At 45.8% G+C, this 22,476-nt stretch overlaps 1 protein-coding gene across 1 annotated transcript in view; it reads left to right on the forward strand.

The window, feature by feature from the left end:
- The first annotated feature begins 14,513 nt into the window (after window positions 1-14,513).
- The window catches only part of TMEM164 (transmembrane protein 164), an 85,505-nt gene continuing 77,542 nt past the window's right edge, over window positions 14,514-22,476 (forward strand). Inside the window, exon 1 of the mRNA XM_045030131.1 lies at window positions 14,514-15,042. Coding sequence (XP_044886066.1) covers window positions 14,575-15,042 — 468 coding nt within the window. The 5' untranslated portion in view covers window positions 14,514-14,574. The remainder of the gene's footprint in view (window positions 15,043-22,476) is intronic.

Here is a 22,476-nt window from a genome sequence, read left to right on the forward strand (position 1 = left end):
ATTTAATGACAAACCCTTGAAGCCACAGCTAAATGTCACAACAAAAAAAATTGGTGGTTGAGTTCTTCAGAAAAAGGAAATGAAGGAGAAAAACCCTTCCTTATGCTAATCACTGATATTATTCATTCTCCTCCTCTGATAGGCAAGTTTCATTGTTTTTAAACAGAGTGGCAATGATCTTCAATAAGGTCTCACTGAAAACAGTGAGCCCAGTAAGCAAGTAATAAAACAGAGCAAGAATTTCAAACGAAGTCAGATGCTGTTGTCTTCCCCCCACCCCCATGTAGTCATTGCATCACATACTAGGGGAAATAGGAGATGAATTTGATCTGTTGTGACCTATGTATAGCTGTTTCCAAAAGACTGCCTCTCACTGTGCACCATGCAGTAACAGCTCTGTTCAGAGCAGACACAGCAACAAACGGAGGAGCTTCAGTATGGATTCCAGAGGTGATTGTTCTCAGAGAAGGCATTTTGGCTTAAAATGCACTGTTTCTGGAGTGAGGCTTGTCCCCCCTATGGAAAGATGCAAAACTTGCTTTTTTAATAAGGACAAAGACACATAGCAATTCCTACAGTGGATCAGAACCATAGTCCATCTAGTTCAGTATCTTGTCTCTGACAATGGCTAGTATCAGATGTTTCAAAGGAACAAACCTCCCAATAGCCAAGGCTCTGATCCTGCAATACACACATGCTGAAGCATATGAGTAGTCCAACTGAGGTCAATGGAACTACTCAAGCTAAAAGTTAAGCATGTTTGCAGGATTGAGGCTCAACTACAGTAAATGGTTCTAATCCTAGTATGTGAGAGGAGCATAGAATCTTTATCATGTTTTCTGAGGTACTTAAATTCATGTAATGGCAGCTACATACTGTTGTGATGAGCATTAAACAGTAATTACATTAAATGTGTAATTTTTAAAGGAAGCGTAATTGTTCTCTTTTAACAGATTCAGTTCTCCATACTCATTTGAACTATAGCATTTTCCTGATATGCTCAAAGGATATTTAGTACAGCTCTGAATCCTTTATCACACGGACCTACAAAGAAATGTCTTCAGTTTTCAGAGGTGTCCTGGGAGTTGCATCAGTGTCATCGAGAAAACAATTTTGCCTGTTTGCTCTAATATGGGCAGAATGGCTAGGCTCCAGAGGAAATATTAACCAAGTTTTTCTGTGTCTCTTGTATATAAGATGTTTGTTTTTTCCTTTCTCTTTTGCAGCTAATGTTTTTTGTTCCTATCAATGCTATTGTGTTTTTGTAGGGAGGAAAACTAATGTAACCTCTGGAAACAAATGACATAAATGTTCCACTGAAAGCTGGTTCATACATTGTGATCTAAACAGATTCACTTGCTGCTTTATAACTAAATCTTGAGTCACCAATTTAAAAACATGAAGCTTTGACATGCCTTTTTTAAGCATCTATTTTGGATGCTTTGTGTTGACATTTAATTATTTTGATACTCCCTGGCATGTGTTCTTGCTACATTATCTGACAGAAATATAGATAAATGGAGCATCCTACTCACTTTTATCTTCCTAGAAGATACATGCTAATGAGTCCATACTAGAGGAAATCAGCAAGTATGCTACTTTCTGGGCTTTTCAGTTGAGTAAACAAGCCTTTCTTTCAAATCATTAAACAAATGTACTTTGTCAATGACTTAATGTGCATAACATCAGAATGATTAATGAGAGAATCACTATGGAACTGGATTTATGATGGCCTGGGGAAGGTTGGACTGGGCTCGCCCATTATGGCTTAGCCAGAAGGAATAGGAGATGACCTATAGGTTGTTCTGGTTGCAAAGGTAACCTTCCAAATGGGAACCAGACTTACAACAATGCAGCAATATTTGCCTGACTCTGAGGAAAGCTTGACACAATTGATAGGTGTAAGTAGTCCCAGTTTCTCAGCTAAGTGTTTACACTGGAGACTGTCGCAGTTCCAGGATTAACTGGACCTCTCTGGTCTCCCTAAGGGCACCCCCATAGGTCTCAGGCTGTCATCTATCTGTGCATGAGCCTGCACTCCTCTCCCTCCAGACTGGAGTTCTAGGCTTGTAGCACCCCTTACCATTCGCTGTGCTTATCCTAGCAGATCTGACCTTAATCTAGTGCCTGTAGTTCCCCTGTCTTCTAGGGGCTAGGACAGTTTTTACCTGTGACCAGCCAACCTTCACAAAGCCATGTACACCTATTTGGGACAAAAGCAATAGAGAAGAAAACTTATTAAACAGTCTTCACTCATGCTAAGCTTACCATATGTTTTCCATCTTCCACATGCAGACCCTGGTAAGTTCCCAAATTCCTTCAAAACCTTCCAGCAGTGTGTTGTGCTCTTGATTAAAGTTGAAGATCTTTACTTGGATCAAGTGAGGGTGGTCAGATCAGACTGATACAGGTTTGGGTCCTTTGTTTCAGTAGGCCTCCTCAAACAGGTAAAACTAGTCAAGGACTGTAACCCTAGAGGCTGAAGCTTCAAAGGGTGGGTGTCTGCATAACTGGTATTGGGACTTTGCATTAATCACTCCCCAGTGATTCCAGCTTCCACAGGAAACCCACCCAGCAAACCAGGACCACAAAGACATAATACTCATTGATAGAAATATCTGACTATTCCATGTGCTGATAGAATCTGGCACATTTCAATATAATAGTCTTTAAAGTTTTCCATGCTTCCAAGGTCTCATATCTGTCACATTAACACCAGTATGAACACTAATGCTATTGACTATTTAATTGCTGATCATAGCATGCAAGAATGAAGAGGCATATTAAGATCTTTACAATCTGCTGAGAGTAGCATATCATTTTGGTACCACGAGTGGGTGGTACTTGTATGGGCAAAGCTAGGGAACGAACCACCACTAATTTTTTCCCCAATATGAGCCTGGCCCTGATAAGAAGATGGCTACCTAGGGACTAGAAGGCTGAAGAAATTTAGCCTTAGATATGCACTTTAAGCCCAATATTTTGTTTGTGTCATTGATAGGAATGTTCTCAGTTATTTAATCTTTTTTAAATGAAAACAGTTTTGAAGCTTAAACTGAAGTCTATTTACCAGCCTCACTGAAGTAACATGATAGTTTCACTTTAGGGTTCTCATGCACTGACTAGTCTATTTGCCTTACCCTCAATAAGTAAAATGCAAAGAGTAAACAATCAGTATAAATCATGGGTGCACAGTCTGCAGGCTATGCTGTAACCCATATGGCATTGTCTGCAGCCCCAGAGTCTCATGCCTTTGGCTAGAGACTCGGGCAGTTGGTGGGCAGGAGAAAGAGCAAAGAATTTACCAAGACTGGTTACATCTGTTTGGTAGATCTTCAACTGGGGTACTACCTGGTCACCCCACAGTAAAGCAACACAGAGAGAGTGCAGGGCTTGGCAAGTTGCAGTGAAGACAGTTCTCGAGCCTCACCTTTGATCAAATCAATTTAGAGCAGGGCTTCAATTTTCCTAATTTTGAAATGTACAGTTTATCTGATGTCATTCCTATGCCCCCTAAATGGCAACCAAAAGTCTAGGCATGGAGTGAAAAGAGGTAGGGTGTCAGTAGAGAGGAAAGGCTCAAGGGTTTTGGTTTCCTATTCTACTCAGATACAAATCCCAGGATTTTCCAGATAATATAGGTGCTATTGCTTTTAGAAAGGACTACCAGTTTTCTATAGATGCCCACAAGTTGAATACATTCATGTTCTGTAATGGCAGCATTGTAGCCAAAATCTCAGCACTGTAACTGTTTACAGGCACACTGCAGCCTGTGACACTATGCTAAGTACCACCCTTCAGAATAGAAACAATGAGCGAAAGGGATGCCTCAATCTAGCTTCCACTGGTGCAAGTTTTGTACATGTGGTCACTTGTACGTACAAGTGACATATTTTACATGTGCTACATTGGCTTGTGTGTTTAACAGGGGTTCTCACATGTAAATACTATCATTTGATAGTGCATGTAATTTTTGTGCTTTTAGGACTTGATACAAAGGCTACTGAAGTCAGTGGGAGTCTATCTAGATCAGGGGTGGGCAAACTGAGGGCCACATTGGGGTAGCAAAACTGTATGGAGGACCGGGTAGGGAAAGCTGTGCCTCCCCAAAGAGCCTGACCCCCCCCATCCACCCTTCCCACTTCCCGCCCCCTGACTGCCTCCCTCAGAATCCCCAACCCATCCAACCCCCCCCTGCTCCTTGTCCCCTGACCACTCCCTCCTGGGACCCCCTGCCCCTAACTGCCCCCAGGACCCCACCCCCATCCAACGCTCTCTGTCTCCTGACTGCCCTGACCCCTATCCACACCCCTGCCCCTTGACAGGCCCCCTGGGACTCCCATGCCTATCCAACCCCCCCTGCTCCCTGACTGCCCTGACCCCGATCCACACCTCTGTCCCCTGACTGCCCCCCAGGATCCCCCGCCTCTTATCCAACCCCCTGGCTCCGGCCCCCTTACCATGCAGCTCAGAGCAGCATGTCTGGCAGTTGCACCGCCCCGGCCGGAGCCAGACACGCAGCTGCACCGCTCTGCAGGAGCGTGCAGCCCTGCTGCCCAGAGCACTGCCCGTGGGGCTGGGGGCTAGCCTCCCTGGTTGGGAGATCAAGGGCCAGACAGGACGGGCCCATGGGCCGTAGTTTGCCTGCCTCTGATCTAGATCATGCCTTTAGTTTTTAACACACATTCTCCCCATTCCTGCTGTTCTTCTCAGTCCAGCTCTTCCCCTAGCTAGCCACCAATTTCCCTCCTCCACCTGGCCACATCAGTGAGAGGCCCACTCCCCCCTGTTGTTAGGTACCACTTGTAGTTTTGAAGGCTGTCCCTTTAAGAGCTGAATTTTCCAGACAGAATCTGGGCAGGGCACTGGGAAACTCTTTGTGGTTATGCTCAGCTTGTTGGAACCAGATGGTGAATACTGCAAATCTCCTGCAAGCTCCTTCAGGCCTGAGTGATCACTAAACACTACTCCAGCTAGCCACTTGAGGGAGAACTTTGTCTCATGCATGGCCAACCTTCAAGGCCTGCATCCTTCAAGAGATGTGGAATGGAGGTGGGAGAAGAATGGAGAGAAAGAGACAGGGAAGAGGAGAGAAAAACAAAAGGTAGGAACACTATGGAGAAGGATGGTCTGTTGTTAAGGAACTGGGCTGAATTCAGCTCCTGGCTCTGCTATAGACTTTGTGTGACCTTGGGCAAGTCAATAAATCTATCTGTACCTCAACTCACATCTGTAAAATGGGGATAACCACACTTCCTTTCCCCTCCCAACTTTGGGGGATGGCTCAGTTTCAATATGGTGGGGTAGGCTTATCTCCAATTATTTTTTAAATTGACAGTGCCCCTGTAACTAAATGGCTTAGAAAGCTTTACATTCAGAATCCATAACAGAATAGACTTTTATTTTTAAAAAGCTATTTTTTACATATGGCATGAGGCATTAAAATTATTATGTATTTTGGCTTTCCCTCAGCTAAGGGATTCTACTAAACTGTTAATCACTAAACTTTATTTTATTGCTTTGTGTATAAACTTGTACACAATAGGCCAGGAGGTAGAAATACTCGGTTGCTTTGTGTCAAGGCAGGATAGCATTATAGATATCTATCTATCTATAAAAAACTCCTGGTGTAATTCCACTGTCAATAGTTACCCATTGGGCCAAATTCATCCATTGTGTACGTTTCATTCAGTTTCCCAAGAAACTGAACTTTTCTATAATTTACTGCTTAAAAATATTGCTAAAATTTTTTGGAAAAAATTTATACAAGACAGAGGTAAAGCTTATCGTGAATGAAAGTGAAATGGAGTATCCATTGGGTTTAGCTAGATATGGAGGGATAGATTAGTGATCTTAAAGGACAAAGTAAAATTATGCCTCATCTAGGCCCTGACTGTGCAAAGCATTTAAGAATGATTAACTTCAGTGAGACTTAAGCAGATGCATAAAGTTAATCGTCCTTAAATACTTTGCTGAATACGCATGGACTTAGGCATGTGCTCAAATGCTTTGCTGAATTGGGATGCTAAAGAAGAGTTCCCTCAGTTTCCTGGTTTTTGTGTTTGAAGATCCCTGGTCAAATCCTGACAGTTGTTTGTTGTATTTATTGTGTGGCAATGTGTTCCAGATGTCAGACTTTGCCTCTGTTCCCACAGAGTCAATGGGAGACTTACAACTGACTTATTAGGAGCAGATAGGAACCTTTTTTATTTTTGGGAGGGAAGACATTGATATAAATTATCCTTTTAAATTCCTATATTTTGCATTTCCTCACAGATTAAGTTTAGATCTCCTTAAGGTAGGTGTCTGAGAAATACAATAAACTGAGCCACGGACAGGCAAGCAATCCTATGCCAGATATAGGAAGCACAAGCCTCAGTCACTGGGCAAACATCCCAGACACAGCAATTTAGTGTCTTTAGGTGATCAATTCAACTATTGACATATGAGAGGTCTGTTTACAGTGGCTCTCAGGAAAGTGATAAGCTACCCAGTGAAAGGCAGAGAAGAAACAGCAAACAGGAAAGGCTTATCATTTTGCCAGTAAGAGGATTGTATTTGCATTAGACTGCAAACTCTACAGGGAAGGAACCATGTGTTCTGATTTATTAGAGCATCATGCACATCAGCAGTAGTATGGGCCTGATTCAAATGCCACTGAAGTCAGTGAGAGTTCGATAAAATGAGCCTGCTCTTTAGGAGCAGTGTTCTTGTTTTAAAATGTTCTTGTGCTTTCCAAGGTAGGTCATGTTTTATTAATCAGTTGCCCTACTGCATTACAGGAGTACTTAGATAAGCTGGGAGCTCTCACTGCTAACTGTAGGATTCATCTGAAGTCTGACTGGTCACTGTGTATTCAGGTAGAAGTAGTTTGCAGATGTGAGGATACAGTTGCAAACTCTTCTTGGAGCAGTACGTTTCATCTTGAAAAATAACAATTTTTAAGAAGTCTGTAATCCATTTCTTCTTGATAATGTGTAAGATGAGCCCTTAATAAATCCTGAAATTTATTCACATAACTAACTTCATCCGTTACAAAGATCCTCTTTGTTCATAGGTTCAAAAGTCAGGGCTTTGTCCGCTGCTACTGATTCCACTTGTTCAATTTAAATAGGGGGTTGTTATGGTCATCTTCATGATACATCTGTTAGCAGCCTTGCTTTCTCATTCTAATGGGCTTCTAATTAATTCAATACTAAGATTAAGATCTAAGCTATTCTATAAGAACTTTCCCTGAGACTTATGCCCAGCTATAATACTGACCTTACCTAAAAGGACAGGCTAATCAATCTGAGAAAGCAAGATTTAAGTGGATCAGTTTCAAACATCTGTGTGTGTTTCCTCGGGTTATGTACTGTAATTCTCACTGCTTTCACGTCCTCATCTTGTGCCTTTGGCTACAAATTGAATTCTTCATATCTCTTTCCAAAGAAGGTTCCCTATAACACAGGATTCTATTTTTAAAAATAAACCAAAAAACTCCTCACACAAGAAGCTCAATGCCAAGAACACTAGGCTGGCAGTTTTCTTCTCTACCCACTTTTCTCAAAGCAATAAGACCATAGTTTATGAACACTAGCACAGAGTATTCCGTCTCCTCAGGGCTGCCTATAGGATGTTTCTTTGTTTGTTGTTTTGTTTTTTTCCCCCCTGCCTGAACAATTTGAAACACATCCATCCTCTTCCACTGCCTCAGCCACGTTCAATAAAACCCATCACTGTTGCTACAAACAACACCCAGATCTGCTTTATTGCAGAGACAGCAGCCCAATTCCCTGTTAGTATGTTTCTTCCAATCTTCTCATCTTTTGTAGTGTCTATACTCCATCTCAGGGACTTCTTTCCAAAATGCTTCTTTTGTGAAGAGAAACTGACCTACTAAGCTTATTAATACACTATTTTAAACTCACCTGTGTAGCATTTATCTTACAATACATATAAATGTGGAGCTGGAGGGGACCTTAAAAGGTCACCAAGTCTATCCCCCTGTGCTGGGGTGAGACCAAGGTGTTTGTCCAACCTGTTCTTAAAAGTCTCTAATGATGGGGATTCCACAACTTCTCTTAGAAGCTGTAGTCTTATTGGAAAACCTGGGAGGTTGGCATGGGTTAAAAACAGCCCTGGAGAGGGCTGTGGCTGGGAAAAGCAGTGAAGGCAGCTGAGTGAGTAGCTGACCACAGGTGTGGCAAACTCAATCAGGGCCCAGCTGGCCCTGATAAGAGGACTGTGGAGCAGGAGGTGTGAGGAAGTCTCACTCTAGCCCTGGAGTAAGGTTCCTGAAGCAGAGCCATGCTGGGGAAGGGCAAAGGAAGCTGGTGAGCTCCAGCCTGGTAAACTCTCAGGCTGCAGACCTTGTTTAAGGCCAAAAGGTACTGGGGCTGCAGAGGGGCAGCCTGGGGATAGGCAAAGGCAGTAGGTCCAACCCCCTTGCTAGTGATGAGCGGCCATTACAGACTGCAGTTTGTCCCAGGGAAAGGGGGCTAGATGATGACTGGCAGTGGCTACTGAGGCAAGGTGGGCTTAAGGGGCTGGGGGTTCCCTTGGGTGGGGAGATCCAGAGTGTGGGAGTACTGCTGGGGCAGAACCCTGAGGTAAAGGGACACCGGGGTCTGGGAGGGATACAGGGCCTGAGGCAGGCAAGCCATCGGCCAGCAGAAGGCACTTTGAGGCTGGAAAGAGCTAATTCCCAGATGACCACTAGGAGATGCCACACTGGTGTGTCAGCGGTCTGCTACAGAAGCCTATTCCAGAATGTAACTGCCCTTATAGTTAGAAAGCTTTTTCTAAAATCTAATCTAAATCTCCCTTGCTGAAGATTTAAGTCCATTATTTCTTATCCTACTATCAGGGGACATAAAGAATAATTGATCACCATTGTCTTTATAAGAGTCCTTCCCATATCTGAAGACTGGGAGAAGTAGAACAGTCTGCTTTTAAACACAGGAGGAGAACTTTTTTTTTCTTTATGATAAAGAGTTAGAAAACCTCTCAAATATAACCACTTTTTAAGCATTGTAAGGATAAATTAAAGCATCCCTTTGGCTTCAAAAACAGATACAGAAATGTTCATCTTAGCATTTCAAGGAACAGGAGACGGATGGCATACTATCCCCCCACCCTTTTTATGCTGCTAAATGATGCAGTGCACCCAGTATTTCCAAAAGTATTCCATAAGTGGTAAGGTAAGGAAACCAAGAAAATAAATAGCACTAAAACCTTCCCTCTCCTCAAAGAATATTCATTGCAATAAAAACATATTTGCCTTTTGTTAAAGATAGAATTTGTTTTAATGGAAAATCAACTGCAACATTGTTTAAAACAAATCTTCAAACTTACAATTATACTATAATGTATGAAACAATTTCACATTACACTGCTGCTTCACAATTCAATAACTTTCATTAACTGTACAAAGAAGGTCCATATTTTCCAGACCTTATATTATAACTAAGAATAAATACTGCCCCAGAAATTAAGTGTTTACCTCTAACCTGTTCTAATATTAATCTGTAAAAATCTTAATAGCACAGAGGTCAAGTTTCTATAACTTTGTAACACAAGGGATGACAAAACATCCTGATTTTGAAGAAGAATTCTCTATCTGAGGACTGGTACGATACTCTACCACAATAATTAAATTTGTAAAAAGACAGTTCCTTGACATGTCCTTAAATACTAAAATTTAAACTAATTTTTTTAGAATTATTATTTTACAAAAGTAAGCTTGAAATACCAGATTTTTACAGATAGCAACAGTACTTACATATTTTTCTAAATGCTAGGTGTGCCAAGTCTCTAGATCAGTGGTAGGAATGGCAAACTGCAGCCACTGAGAGCTGTGGGCAGCTGTGCAAATGTAAATAAACCTTCTGGCGGCCTGCCAGCGGATTACTCTGCTGGGCCATGTGTGGCCCGCAGGTTGCTCACACTGCTCTAGTTTTTAAACACAATTTTCTGTTCTGCAATACAAGTTAAGAATATGAAAGACAGGATACTAAGGGGATATATAGAAAACATCCACATCATTAATAAACTTTACTCTTCCTCCTACAGCTTCCTTATGTAGAAGTCTGTCAATTACTAGATGCAAAATACCAACTAAATTCCTCCTTTTTTTTGACCTTGCCTCAGCTCAAATCCATATTAATGCCTCAGTGCTTAATAATACTCAGCACCTTATAAGTTCAGGCCCTCTGGTACTGTCATCTTGTATGGATTTACTTAAGTCCCATGCTAGCCAGACTACTCTATAATTATAGGATGCAGGCTTTTTCTGCCCAACTGACTTCCTATCCATCTCGAAATTCAATTCAAAGTGAATTGAAAACCTCCTGGTTTTCAAATTTACAGATTTACACAATTCTGTCTCTATAACAATTCAGCATTTCTATACCTCTTAACCAGTTCATCACCCACACCCCCATACAGATAACATCTTTATTTACTGATGAGAAAGTTCAGATAGAGATAGCTGGGGCAGGAGTTTCTGCCTCCCACTCCCATGCTGAGATCACTGGACAAAACTGGTCCGGTAATGTTAATATCCACCTATTTCCTCACCTTCTCATTCCACAACTCCAACCCTAAGAGAGTGGTTTTTGGGAAGTCTTGGTGGAAGGGAGTGGGTAAGGAAGAGCAGAAAGTATGTTTCATTCACTACTGTTATCTCATCCTATCTATAGCTCTACAGCCATACATTGTGCTTGTGGCTTCCTGGCTCCATGTGTCCTTCCCACCACTACATCTACATCATGTAGTCAAGAAGGTGTGAGCAAAAAAGGAAAACAAGTCTGGTGCTGCTGTGTCACACAGTGTGCGGGTTTATTTATAGAGCAACAGGAAAAAGTGTGTTAATAAACAGAAAAAACCAACCATATAACTTTTTTTTTTTTTAGGTCTGATGTGGCATCCATATCTTTAAATTCTCTTGCAATTTGCACTGTTCTATAGCCCTCATCTGCAAAGGCCAACTTTTTGAGGAATCTTTTTGACAAACAGAAATACAATAGTTGCTAAATAACATAAGAGAACCCTTGTACAAAATTCTTATCTTTATTGTCTCTCATTTTTTGTTCACAGTTGACTTTAATAATAAGCACATATTGTGTGGTTTTTCAACCAATAGTTGTCACGTGGTTTAGGCAAATAACTTCCTCCCTATTTTAATGGAGGGAGGGGCGAGACTGAGGCAGAGAGAGAGTAAATAACTTGCCCAGGGTATCATGGAGTCCATGGCAGAGCTGATGGGAGGTCCTAGCATAACTACAATGAAAGTGGTCTTATTTACAAGTCCTTATCTGTACTAGTTTGCCTTTGTAGTTATTTTGAAAATGGAATGTACCTGATGCTGACAATTAAAGATGATGAGGGGCCTTTACTGTTACACTAGAATACAGAACTGGCACACACATGCTATAATGAGACAGACAGTACACGTTTATTCGCAGTACAATATGCCTTAAGTAATGACAGCGTTGTTGTTTTTAAGTTGAGGTTGGCAGCAAGAATTGGTTCAGATCACCATACACCCTGGGTGGAACCTCTGAGAAAAGTTCTATCAGATGAGACAGTTGTCTAGATATGTTCACTTAAAGTCCTACCAAGTTTGACAGCATACCCTTAATCCCACAATTCTACTTTAGTACTTATCTTTCCTATGGCAGCAAAATTATATATACACATTTTATAAGTACACTACACAGCTACGAGCCAGACATAGTTGGCTCTTGCCAGTTCTTAGGACCAAATTTGCAAAATGAGGGTTCAATTTGTGTGCATATAATTTTGCATCCACAGTGATTTGCAGTGCTAATGCGCACACAAAATTCACTCTGTGTATACTGAGTATAAGTGGAGACTGAGTCAATTCTGTCTGAGAACACAGCAATAGTAAACAAAAGTTGCCCTTAATGGTTGTGAGCACTTAATATATGCAAATGAGGGTAGGGTGGGGTGGGGTTGGAGCCCCTTTTGAAAATTTGGCCTTTAGTGGTGCAGCAGGTGAAGGAGCAGGCTGCTACATCTACTATGACCTTTTGCTTTGGAGGCACTTGCAATAGGAGCTGGTCCTTCTCATGGTAGTTGTCCTGTTTTTGTTGAATTGATTCACCAAGAACTACAATTATGGGCATGATGAAAACAACCTCATCCATGCCAGCATTTAATACAGGAAACAGCTCTATTAACTCCATTGCAGAAGCCCTGTGTGGTTGGTGGTTTTGTTTTTTTGGGTGGTTTGAAAACAGCAAGAGGGAATCCATCCATCTACCTTTTTTCACCCTCTCCCTGCTCCTGTGCCTCGGATTAAAACAAAACACGGGGGCATTTTAAAGATGTCTGAGGTAGTTGGGACATAAAGGGGGTGGTGGCAGAAGCAAGAAGTAGCAGGTTGGGCCAGTGGCATTGGAACAGTTTTTATAGTGGGGGGTGCTGAAAACCATTGAACCAAACTGTAAAGCCTGTCTATGAGGAAACCACTTCAAGCCAGGGGGGTGTGAGCACCCCTGGGTTGGGGTGAGTAAAAGAGGAGACAAGAAGTGGGGAGGAGAGTGAGGGCACAAAGAGGTGAGTGGTGAAGGACAGGGAGGAGGAAACTGGCAAAGGAGGGTGCAGGAGGTGAGTGAAGGAAGGTGAAGAGTTGAAGGTGGGTGCCGGGGGTGGTGGTGAGTGCAGGAGGAGGAAGGTGGGCACGTGGGGGGGTGAGGGCTGAAGGAGGCAGCAGCGCTGAATGGGGGTGAGGGGAGGTAGAGGAGGGGGAGGAAGGAGGGCACGGGGGGTGAGGGGAGGGGGAGGAAGGAGGCACGGGGGGGAGAGAGGAAGGAGGAGGCAGCAGCGCTGAACGGGGGTGAGGGGAGGGAGAGGAAGGAGGCACGGGGGGGTGAGGGGAGAAGGAGGAAGGAGGCACGGGGGGGTGAGGGGAGGGGGAGGGAGGAGGGCACGGGGGGTGAGGGGAGGGGGAGGAGGAGGACCGATGTCCCGGGGGGGTGGGGGGAGAAGGCGGCAGGGCTGAACGGGGGTGAGGGGAGGGGGAGGAAGGAGGCAAGGGGGGGGTGAGGGGAGGAGGAGGCAGCAGCGCTGAACGGGGGTGAGGGGGAGGGGAGGAAGGAGGCACGGGGGGGTGAGGGGAGGAGGAGACAGCAGCGCTGAACGGGGGTGAGGGGAGGAGGAGGAAGGAGGGCACGGGGGGGTGAGGGGAGGAGGAGGAAGGAGGCACGGGGGGGTGAGGGGAGACGGCGGCAGCAGCGCTGAACGGGGGTGAGGGGAGGGGGAGGAAGGAGGGCACGGAGGGGTGAGGGGAGGGGGAGGAAGGAGGGCACGGGGGGTGAGGGGAGGGGGAGGAGGAGGAAGGAGGGCACGGGGGGGTGAGGGGAGGGGGAGTAGGAGGAAAGAGGGCACGGGGGGGGTGAGGGGAGAAGGCGGCAGGGCTGAACGGGGGTGAGGGGAGGGGGAGGAAGGAGGCACGGGGGGGGTGAGGGGAGAAGGCGGCAGCAGCGCTGAACGGGGGGGAGGGGAGGAGGAGGAAGGAGGCCCGGGGGGGGGTGAGGGGAGGAGGAGGAAGGAGGACACGGCCGGGGGAGGGGAGGAGGAGCCAGCAGCGCAGAACGGGGGTGAGGGGAGGGGGAGGAAGGAGGCACGGGGGGGGTGAGGGGAGGGGGAGGAAGGAGGGCACGGGGGGTGAGGGGAGGGGGAGGAGGAGGAAGGAGGGCACGGGGGGGTGAGGGGAGGGGGAGGAGGAGGAAGGAGGGCACGGGGGGGTGAGGGGAGAAGGCGGCAGCAGCGCTGAACGGGGGTGAGGGGAGGGGGAGGAAGGAGGGCACGGGGGGGTGAGGGGAGGGGGAGGAAGGAGGGCACGGGGGGTGAGGGGAGGGGGAGGAGGAGGAAGGAGGGCACGGGGGGGTGAGGGGAGGGGGAGGAGGAGGAAGGAGGGCACGGGGGGTGAGGGGAGGGGGAGAGAGGGAGGAAGGAGGGCACGGGGGGTGAGGGGAGGGGGAGGAGGAGGAAGGAGGGCACGGGGGGGTGAGGGGAGAAGGCGGCAGCAGCGCTGAACGGGGCTGAGGGGAAAAGGAGGAAGGCGGGCGAAGGGGGAGGAGGCAACAGCAGGAGGGCGGAGGAAGCGGCGGGAGGAGGGAGCAGCCGGAGCGGGGGGCGGGGCGGAGCGGAGCGGGCGGCCCGGCGCAGCCAATCGGGCCCGGCTTACCCGTGTCTCGGTGTGAGTCAGGCACGTCGGTGGGGTGATGTTGCTGCGCTGGGCAGGGGCCGGGAGAGCCGCCCGCGCCGCAAGCGGGACGCGGCAGGGGCGGGCGCCCCCTGCTGCCTGCACCCGGCGCTGGCCCCGGGCCTGCCCGCTCCCGGCCCGCTGAGGTATCGGACCCGCCCCCGCCTGCGGGGCCCGGGCGGCGGCAGGGGGCGCGGGAGTGGACACCGACGGGAGGAAGGGGGCTGGGCCCGGGGGCGGGGCTGCCGGGTCCCCTCCCGCGCTGAGTGGTTCCCTCTCTCCGCAGACTCGCCGGGGGAGCAGGGCTCGGGGCTGCCCGGCTGGGTGCGGCTAGCTCCTGCCGGGGGTCCCCGCTTTTCATGCTCCGCCAGCCCGCCAGCATCCTGGCTTGGGTCCCGCCCTGGTCCGACCGGCTCCGGGGCAGCGAGGGCGAGCAGGAGAGGCAGCACCGCGCCATGGCCCGCTACAGCCTCGGCAACCTCCTGGACTGGCTCTACGGCGGGGTGGACCCCAGCTTCGCGGGCAACGGGGGGCCCGAGTGCGCCGCCTTCCTTACCCCGCAGCAGCGCCTGCTGGAGAGCCTGGTCTTCCTCGCCGTGGGCGTCCTGGAGATCCTGGTGTCCCTGCGGAAAATCAGGCGGCAGCTGCACTCCAGGGAGGAGGGAAACCATCCGGCTCAGCAACCCCAAGCCAAGCAGGAGAGCCTGGGCAAGAACCTGCTGCTGGTGGCCCTCTGTCTCACCTTTGGCCTGGAGGTGGGGTTCAAGTTTGCCACCAGGACGGTCATCTATCTGCTGAACCCCTGCCACGTGGTGACTATGTTGCAGGTAAGAGTTGTGTGTCACCTCTGTCCAGGCTGGGAAGTTGGAGTCAGCCCCCTTCTCAGCTCACTCACCTTATGCTTGAAGGAAGAGAAGCCAGCAAGAGGTGCCTTGACAAAACCCACCTGTTAGGATGTTTAAAAATCTCTCACTATTTCCTTAAAAACATCTTGAATAGATTAGGTATTAATTGAAAGTTTGAAATACTCTGATCGACTTTTTGCTCTTATATTGCCTTTGGCCCCGATGGAGCAAAGATTTAGAACAGTTTTTATAGTGGGGGGTGCTGAAAACCATTGAACCAAACTGTAAAGCCTGTCTATGAGGAAACCACTTCAAGCCTCCAAAAACTGCCCACTTAACAGTATATACACTCAGAGCAGTTGTGTTGACTTCAATGGGGTTCGTTATACCCATACTTAACTTTATATATTGCAAGTTATTGTAGGAGCAGAGCCCTTGTTTTCATCTTGTATTTGTTCCTGCTGAGAAAATGAAAAGAAACTAGTCAGTTTCATTTCCTGTTTCTGGTACACTGGTCCAGGGCTGTAGTTAGGGTTGCAAACACAGTGTGTGAGAGAACTATTTTCACTGGATTTTTTTCAGTATCATGCAGATACTTCCTTTGGTTTTAGGCTTTATATATGTTCATCAATTTTTTTTCATCACCACAAGATAAAATGATACAAATATCAGGAATTCAAGATCTCTAATGTTTAATAAGCAGTTATATCAGGGGAGGGCAAACTACGGTCCGCAGGCCTGATCCAGCCCATCAGGGCTTTCAGTCCAGCCTGCAGGATTGCCAGACCCATGGCGCAGTGGGGCTAATGCAGGCTCCCTGCCTGCCCTGGCCCTGTGCCGTTCCCAGAACTGGCCAGCACCATGTCCCTGTGGCCCCTGGGGAGGGGGGCAGAGGGCTCTGTGTGCCACCACCGCCTGCAGCTCCCATTCACTGGGGAATGGGGAACCGCGGCCAATGGGAGCTTTGGGGATGGTACCCGCAGGCAAGGGCAGCGTGTGGCAGAGTTACCCACCCTGCCTCACCCCAAGGAGCCATTGCTGGACATGCCACTTCCGGGAGCGGCACAGGGCCAGGGCAGACAGGGATCCTGCTGCATGCCGCTGCGACCCCAGAGCTGCTCAAGGTAAGCTGCGCTGGAGCCCGCACCCTGCATCCCTCCTGTACCCCGCTCTCCTGCCCTGAGCCCCCTCCTGCACCCCAACCCTTTGCCCTGAGCCCCTTCCTGCATACCACACTCTCTCCTGCACCTGAACCCCCTGCCCCAGCCCTACATTCATGTCCCTGCATACAGTTGCCCCACCCAGATGTGCAGGTTAACAAATCCAGGCTCTGACAGACTAAGCAAATTCCAGGTAACACCAAGGGGACTCAAGCATCTGTTATTACAGTAATTGCTAGGGGGGAGAGTCAGTCTTTTAAGGGGTGGGACTGAACTGTTTCCAGGTTTGTAGACTAATACCAATACCTTGAATTCTGCCCGAAAACTAATTGGTAGCCCATGAAGATCCCATAACCTTGATGTAACATGTGAGCTGTGTGTCACACCATTTAAAAACTTCTGCACTGGCTTTCTATAAGATGGTAATGATTCTTGGTGGAAGAGAGCAATATAGTTGCTTAATCCATCAGTCAACAGTGTTAATGTAATGAAAAGTGGAAATTCTGCAAGGGCTTCATAAATATTTAAGCAATGAAATACTATTGCTACACTTCTCAGAGCATTGAGTATGTTGCAAAGTAAAATCTTTTACTGGAGGAAAGCTTTCTCCTAGAAGCTGTGGAGAGACTATCTAATATCATTATGTCTTGAAGTATCTATTTAATGCCCTTGGGGGGAATGGCATTTTGCAATAATACAGTATTTCTTTATGTATTTAGAAAAGCTTGGCACCTAACAGCTCATTAATTTAGCCAATGCCTTTTTTTATTAATGGTCTTTTTTTCCTTAATGAAAACAAAACACCCAACAGCTTTTTTACTCAGTCAGGTGCAAGTTCTTTTTAAAGCAATTTTTTCCCAAACCTTGGGTTTCTGACCAATTATCAGGCCTTTTGTAAGTGATGAATAAGATCATGCTGGGTCACCCACAGTTGGAGTTCAAGTGGGACTCCTGTAATTTCAGCCTTTCACATTTTAAGGGCACAGGATTCCCATCTCAATATATGATAACTCATAGAAGGAAAAAATCAGGTATAATTAATATTTATATGGTGCCAAAAGTGCTTGAGGTACTTCACAGAATGTAGGAATGATTTAGGTCTCTGCCCTTTAATTTGTGTGTGCTTTTGAAGTAGACGCTCTGTATTTAGAGGGTGCCATTATTTAGATCAAAGCCTTTCTGGGTCCATGTTTTTGTAATCTTGTATGCTCTTAGAGAGAGATCTAATGGATCCTTATAGAGAACAGTAAGTATTACTGCATCCCTGAGATATTTTTAGTCTAGGCCTCCCAGATGGCTGACAGAATGAAAACAATGAGCTTGGAACAAAAATTGGCTGGTGTATTTTATTTTCAACTGGTCATTTTCCTCTTTGTTTCCCAGCTTGCTTAACCTTTCCTTCCCTTATATTCCTTTCTAGTCTCTCTTGGTCTCTGCTTTCTTGTTCCTTTTCCCAAGTTTCTGGCTCTGTAATTGATACGATCGCTTTTCCAGGTGAGGTCAGGAAATGATTTTTCTATTGTCTAATTCTACAGTGAAAGCAAAAGGAAGTCTTCCTGGTTCCTCATAACTCCCATTTGCTGGAATCTTCTCCTCACTTGCTGGCTCAATTGAGTCTTTCGGGGGTTACCTCAGCCACAGCTTCAACCCCTCCAAGATGGCTATGTTGCACTACAACAGATCTTGCATTATATCCACGGCTAATGAACTGGTTAATGCAGAGATTGTTTCTACATAATCTCAGTTGGTTCCCAATACCTTCCCTGCTATTTCCACCCCCTCCCCCGCACCTCCGACTCCACCTGGGGTTAAGAAGAAAAATTTAGACTTTTTTTTTTTTTTATTGCCTTCATACAGGTAAACCAGACTGCTTTTTTTATGAGTTCCACTTAACTGAAATTCCAGGCTAGCCAAGAGGTTATGATGTTCCCGGGGGAGCTACAGTAACTGAAGTCCCATAAGAGCTTACCTTCACTCCTGTTGATCTTTTAACTGTCACAGTGCAGAAGCTGACCCGCAGAACTCCTTTGCAGACACCCGTCTTTGAGATTGACTCTCTGTGGAGTACTAACCCTTTGAATTTTCCTAAGATTTCTGATGATCTTTTGCAGAGCTTCATAAAACTAGGGTTAAATTAAAACTGATTAAATTAATCTTGTTAACAATCATGGGCAAGAGGTCAATATATTTTGGCTGACTGGAGGATTACATACTTTCAAAGGTCACTAAGTATCTGAGAGAGACAAGGTGGGTGTGGTAATATCTTTTACTGCACTAGCTTCTGTTGGTGAGAGAAAGACTAACAGAAGTTGGTCCAATAAAAGATACTACTTCACCCACTTTGTGTCTCTAATATCCTGGGACCGACATGGCTACAATAACGCTGCATACAACAACTGAAGGACTCGGGCCTTTCTGTTGTAATAACCCTGGATTCATTTTCTTGCCTGCTCCATTCCAAATATTGTTAACTGTCTCTTATGTGGTGGTGGGTTTTTTTTTTTTCCCCCTTTGAAATTATATTTAAATCGTCTGGCGTATGCTCTTCAGAGCTCTGGATTAATGCTGTAGTATTCTTACCGCCTGCACTCTCTTCCCACCTGCCTCTGACAAAGGCCAATCCAGTTGGCTTTACTTCTACAGTTTCCCCATTAAAATCATTGCTTCATATTATTGACTCAGTAGTAACTAGGTGATAGTGCATCTTAAGCAGCAAGCACTCTGTTGTTATCTAAACACTTGAAGGGTGCAGGTTCAGCTTTTAAGAAATATGTGATCTGTTTTAAAATGCCCTGAAATGTTTGCACAAAGAAGGAAGCATTTCATAATGAGAGATTATTTCAGGAGCTCTCAGTGAGGCTCATTTCATTTCTCTATGACTATTGCCTTTTTTTGTGAGGATGGTTTTCCTTTAAGGCTATGCCAGTCATGTTTCAGCTTCTATTTCACTGTTGCTGTTTTGCCTTTTAAAATGGTTAGAGGAGCGAGTGAATCTCTGCCTTGCAGACCTTTTTTTCCCATTTCCATCACAAAGAGACAGTTATTAGAACTGTGACAGAATTTATGCGCAGGGTATCCACTAACTTTCCATATCAGTCAGGAAATTATACTGCTGGATTTCAGTCCTGATTCTGCCTCAAGAAAGTGAGAGAGAAACTGGTGCTGTCTAGGTTTCAGAAGATTACTTCCATTTAAATACTGAATGTTGAGACTAGCATGAGACTACATAGCCTTTCATTGCCTGTCAGACGAGGGCATGCTGGACACATCTGAGCTGTGGCACGAGCAGGCGTTACTCCCTGTTGTATGGTTAGCTGTAGGATGTCAGGATGTCCCTGTCCACCACAGGCAGAGTGGCATAAAGGACACAGAGACAGACTTTTCTGACACCCAGATCAGTTCCCCCAATTAATGTAAATCCCAGGGTCAAATCCTGACTCCAGTTAAGTCACTGGGAATGTTGCCATTGACTTCAATGGGCCAGGATTTTACCTCAGGAATTTATTTAGTATGAGTAGTTAACATCAAAAGGTATCCAAGCAGGTGGGCCCCCTCCCTACCTGTATTCCCAACAGGTTTTACGTCCCAGGCTCATTTTCAGTCCAGTAGAGATCACTTTCCCCCTCCTGAGGGAGAAAAGCCAACCTGCTTCCCTTTCTGATATGCTTTGCCAAATGAAGAGGGGCAGCCAAAGCTTCTGTTTCCCACTGTGTTAGCCAAATGGCTTAGTCAGGTTTGCATAGCTTACTTCTGTCAGTGTACTGTAGCCAGAGTTTGCATTGTATCATGCATGAAGTTCATCCTTCAAGTAAGAGTAGAAAACTTTCCAGAGCCTGCTTTCTTGCCTTTTTTCCCTCCCTGGAGCCTACTCTCACCGCTCATCTGTCAGAGCTCCAGTGTTGCAGACCTAACAAAGCCAAAATGGGGAGGACAAGTTTAGCTTGTTAAGCATTGACTTGATTCCCCCTGTCATAACCAGATAGTTAAGGGTTAATGTCTCTCTTACCTGTAAAGGGTTAAGAAGCTCAGTAAACCTGGCTGATACCTGACCAGAGGACCAATAAGGGGACAAGATACTTTCAAATCTTGGTGGAGGGAAGTCTTTTGTTTGTGCTCTTTGTTTTGGGGGTTGTTCGCTCTTGGGACTGGGGGCTTGGCTACACTTACAAATTTGCAGCGCTGCAGCAGGGTGTGAAAACACACCCTCTGCAGCGCTGCAAATTGCGGCGCTACAAAGCGCCAGTGTAGTCAAAGCCCCAGCGCTGGGAGCCGCGCTCCCAGCGCTGTCCGTTATTCCCCACAGGGAAGTGGAGTACGGACAGCGCTGGGAGAGTTTTCTCCCAGCGCTGGTGCTTTGATTACACTTAGCGCTTCAAAGCGCTGCCGCGGCAGCGCTTTGAAATGCAAGTGTAGCCAAAGCCTAAGAGGGACCAGACATCAATCCAGGCTCTCCAAATCTTTCTGAATCAGTCTCTCATGTTTCAAACTTGTAAGTAACAGCCAGGCAAGGCGTGCTAGTCTTATTTTTGTTTTCTCAACTTGTAAATGTTCCTTTTTGCTGAGAGGATTTTACCTCTGTTTGCTGTAAGTTTGAACCTAAGGCTAGAGGGGGTTCCTCTGGGCTACATGAATCTGATTACTCTAAAGTATTTTCCATCCTGATTTTACAGAGATAATTTTTACCTTTCTTTAATTAAAAGCTTTCTTTTTAAGAATCTGATTGATTTTTTCCTTGTGTTAAGATCCAAGGGGTTGGATCAGTGTTCACCAGGAACTTGGTGAAAAAGCCTCTCAAGGCTGCCCAGGGAGGGGAAAGTTTTGGGGGGACAGAAAGTGATCCAGACACTGAAATTTCTGGATGGTGGCGGTGTTACCAGATCTAAGCTAGTAATTAAGCTTAGAAGTGTCCATGCAGGTCCCCACATCTGTACCCTAAAGTTCAGAGTGGGGGAGGAACCTTGACACCCCCCCTCAAACACTTCCTTAATCCCCAGTGGTAGCTCGCCATGTTCCACTCCCATTGCTGGTAATAGGCATTTGTCTTGTGTACAGCAAAGTTGAACTTCGCCTAGTGTGTCTCACTTGCTTGTTGCTAGGTAGATTAGGTCATGTTTCTCTGGAGATCTCCCACTTCCCTTTCATTTAGATTGAGGGTAAAATTTTCAAAATAATGTAGGCTCCTAAGTCATCTAGGTGCTATTTTCAAAGTTACTTAGGTTCCTATACCCCTGTGACGTTCAGTAAACAAAAATCAGATGGGACTTAAGTGCTTTTTAAATTTTATCCTAGCTGTTACTAGGGTTGCTGATTCAAGCTGTGATCTGTTTATAACAATAAACCCCTATCAGTCTTCCTGGGAGCTTCTCTGTGCCTGCTACCTTCTTACTCCCTCACCAAAGGTTCTTAAGCAAAGTAAGCTGTCATGGGATAAGAGAGAAGGTCCTCTCATGGATTGATAACTGGTTAAAAGATAGGAAACAAAGGGTAGGAATAAATGGTCAGTTTTCAGAATGGAGAGAGGTAAATAGTAGTGTCCCCCAGAGTCTGTCCTGGGAGCAGTCCTATTCAACATACTCATAAATGCTCTGGAGAAAGGGGTAAACAGTGAGGTGGCAAAATTTGCAGATGATACAGAACTATTCCAGATAGTTAAGTCCCTTAACTATTCAAGATAGTTAAGCTACAAAACTGGGTGACTGGGCGTCCAAATGGCAGATGAAATTCAGTGTTGATAAATGCAAAGTAATGCACATCGGAAAACCTAATCCCAACTATACATAAAAATTATGGGGTCTAAATTATCTGTTACCGCTCAAGAAAGAGATCTTGGAGTCATTGTGTATAGTTCTCTGAAAACATCCACTCAATGTGCAGCGGCAGTCAAAAAAGCAAACAGAATGTTGGGAATAATTAAGAACAGGATAGAAAATAAGACCGAAAATATCATATTGCCTCTATATAAATCCATGGTAGGCCCACATCTTGAATACTGTGTGCAGATGTGGTCACCCCATCTCAAAAAAGATATATTGGGAAAGGTTCAGAAAAGGGTAACAAAAATTAGTAGGGTATGGAACGGCTTCCGAATGAGGAGATATTAATAAGACTGGAAATTTTCAGCTTGCAAAAGAGACGATTGTGGGATATAAGGTGGGTAAAAAGCTGGCTAGATTGTCGGGCTCAAGGGGTAGTGATCAATGGCTCCATGTCTAGTTGGCAGCTGGTATCAAGCAGAGTACCCCAAGGGTCCATCCTG

This window comes from Mauremys mutica, chromosome 9, assembly GCF_020497125.1.
Source record: "Mauremys mutica isolate MM-2020 ecotype Southern chromosome 9, ASM2049712v1, whole genome shotgun sequence".
NCBI classification, from domain to species: Eukaryota; Metazoa; Chordata; order Testudines; family Geoemydidae; genus Mauremys; species Mauremys mutica.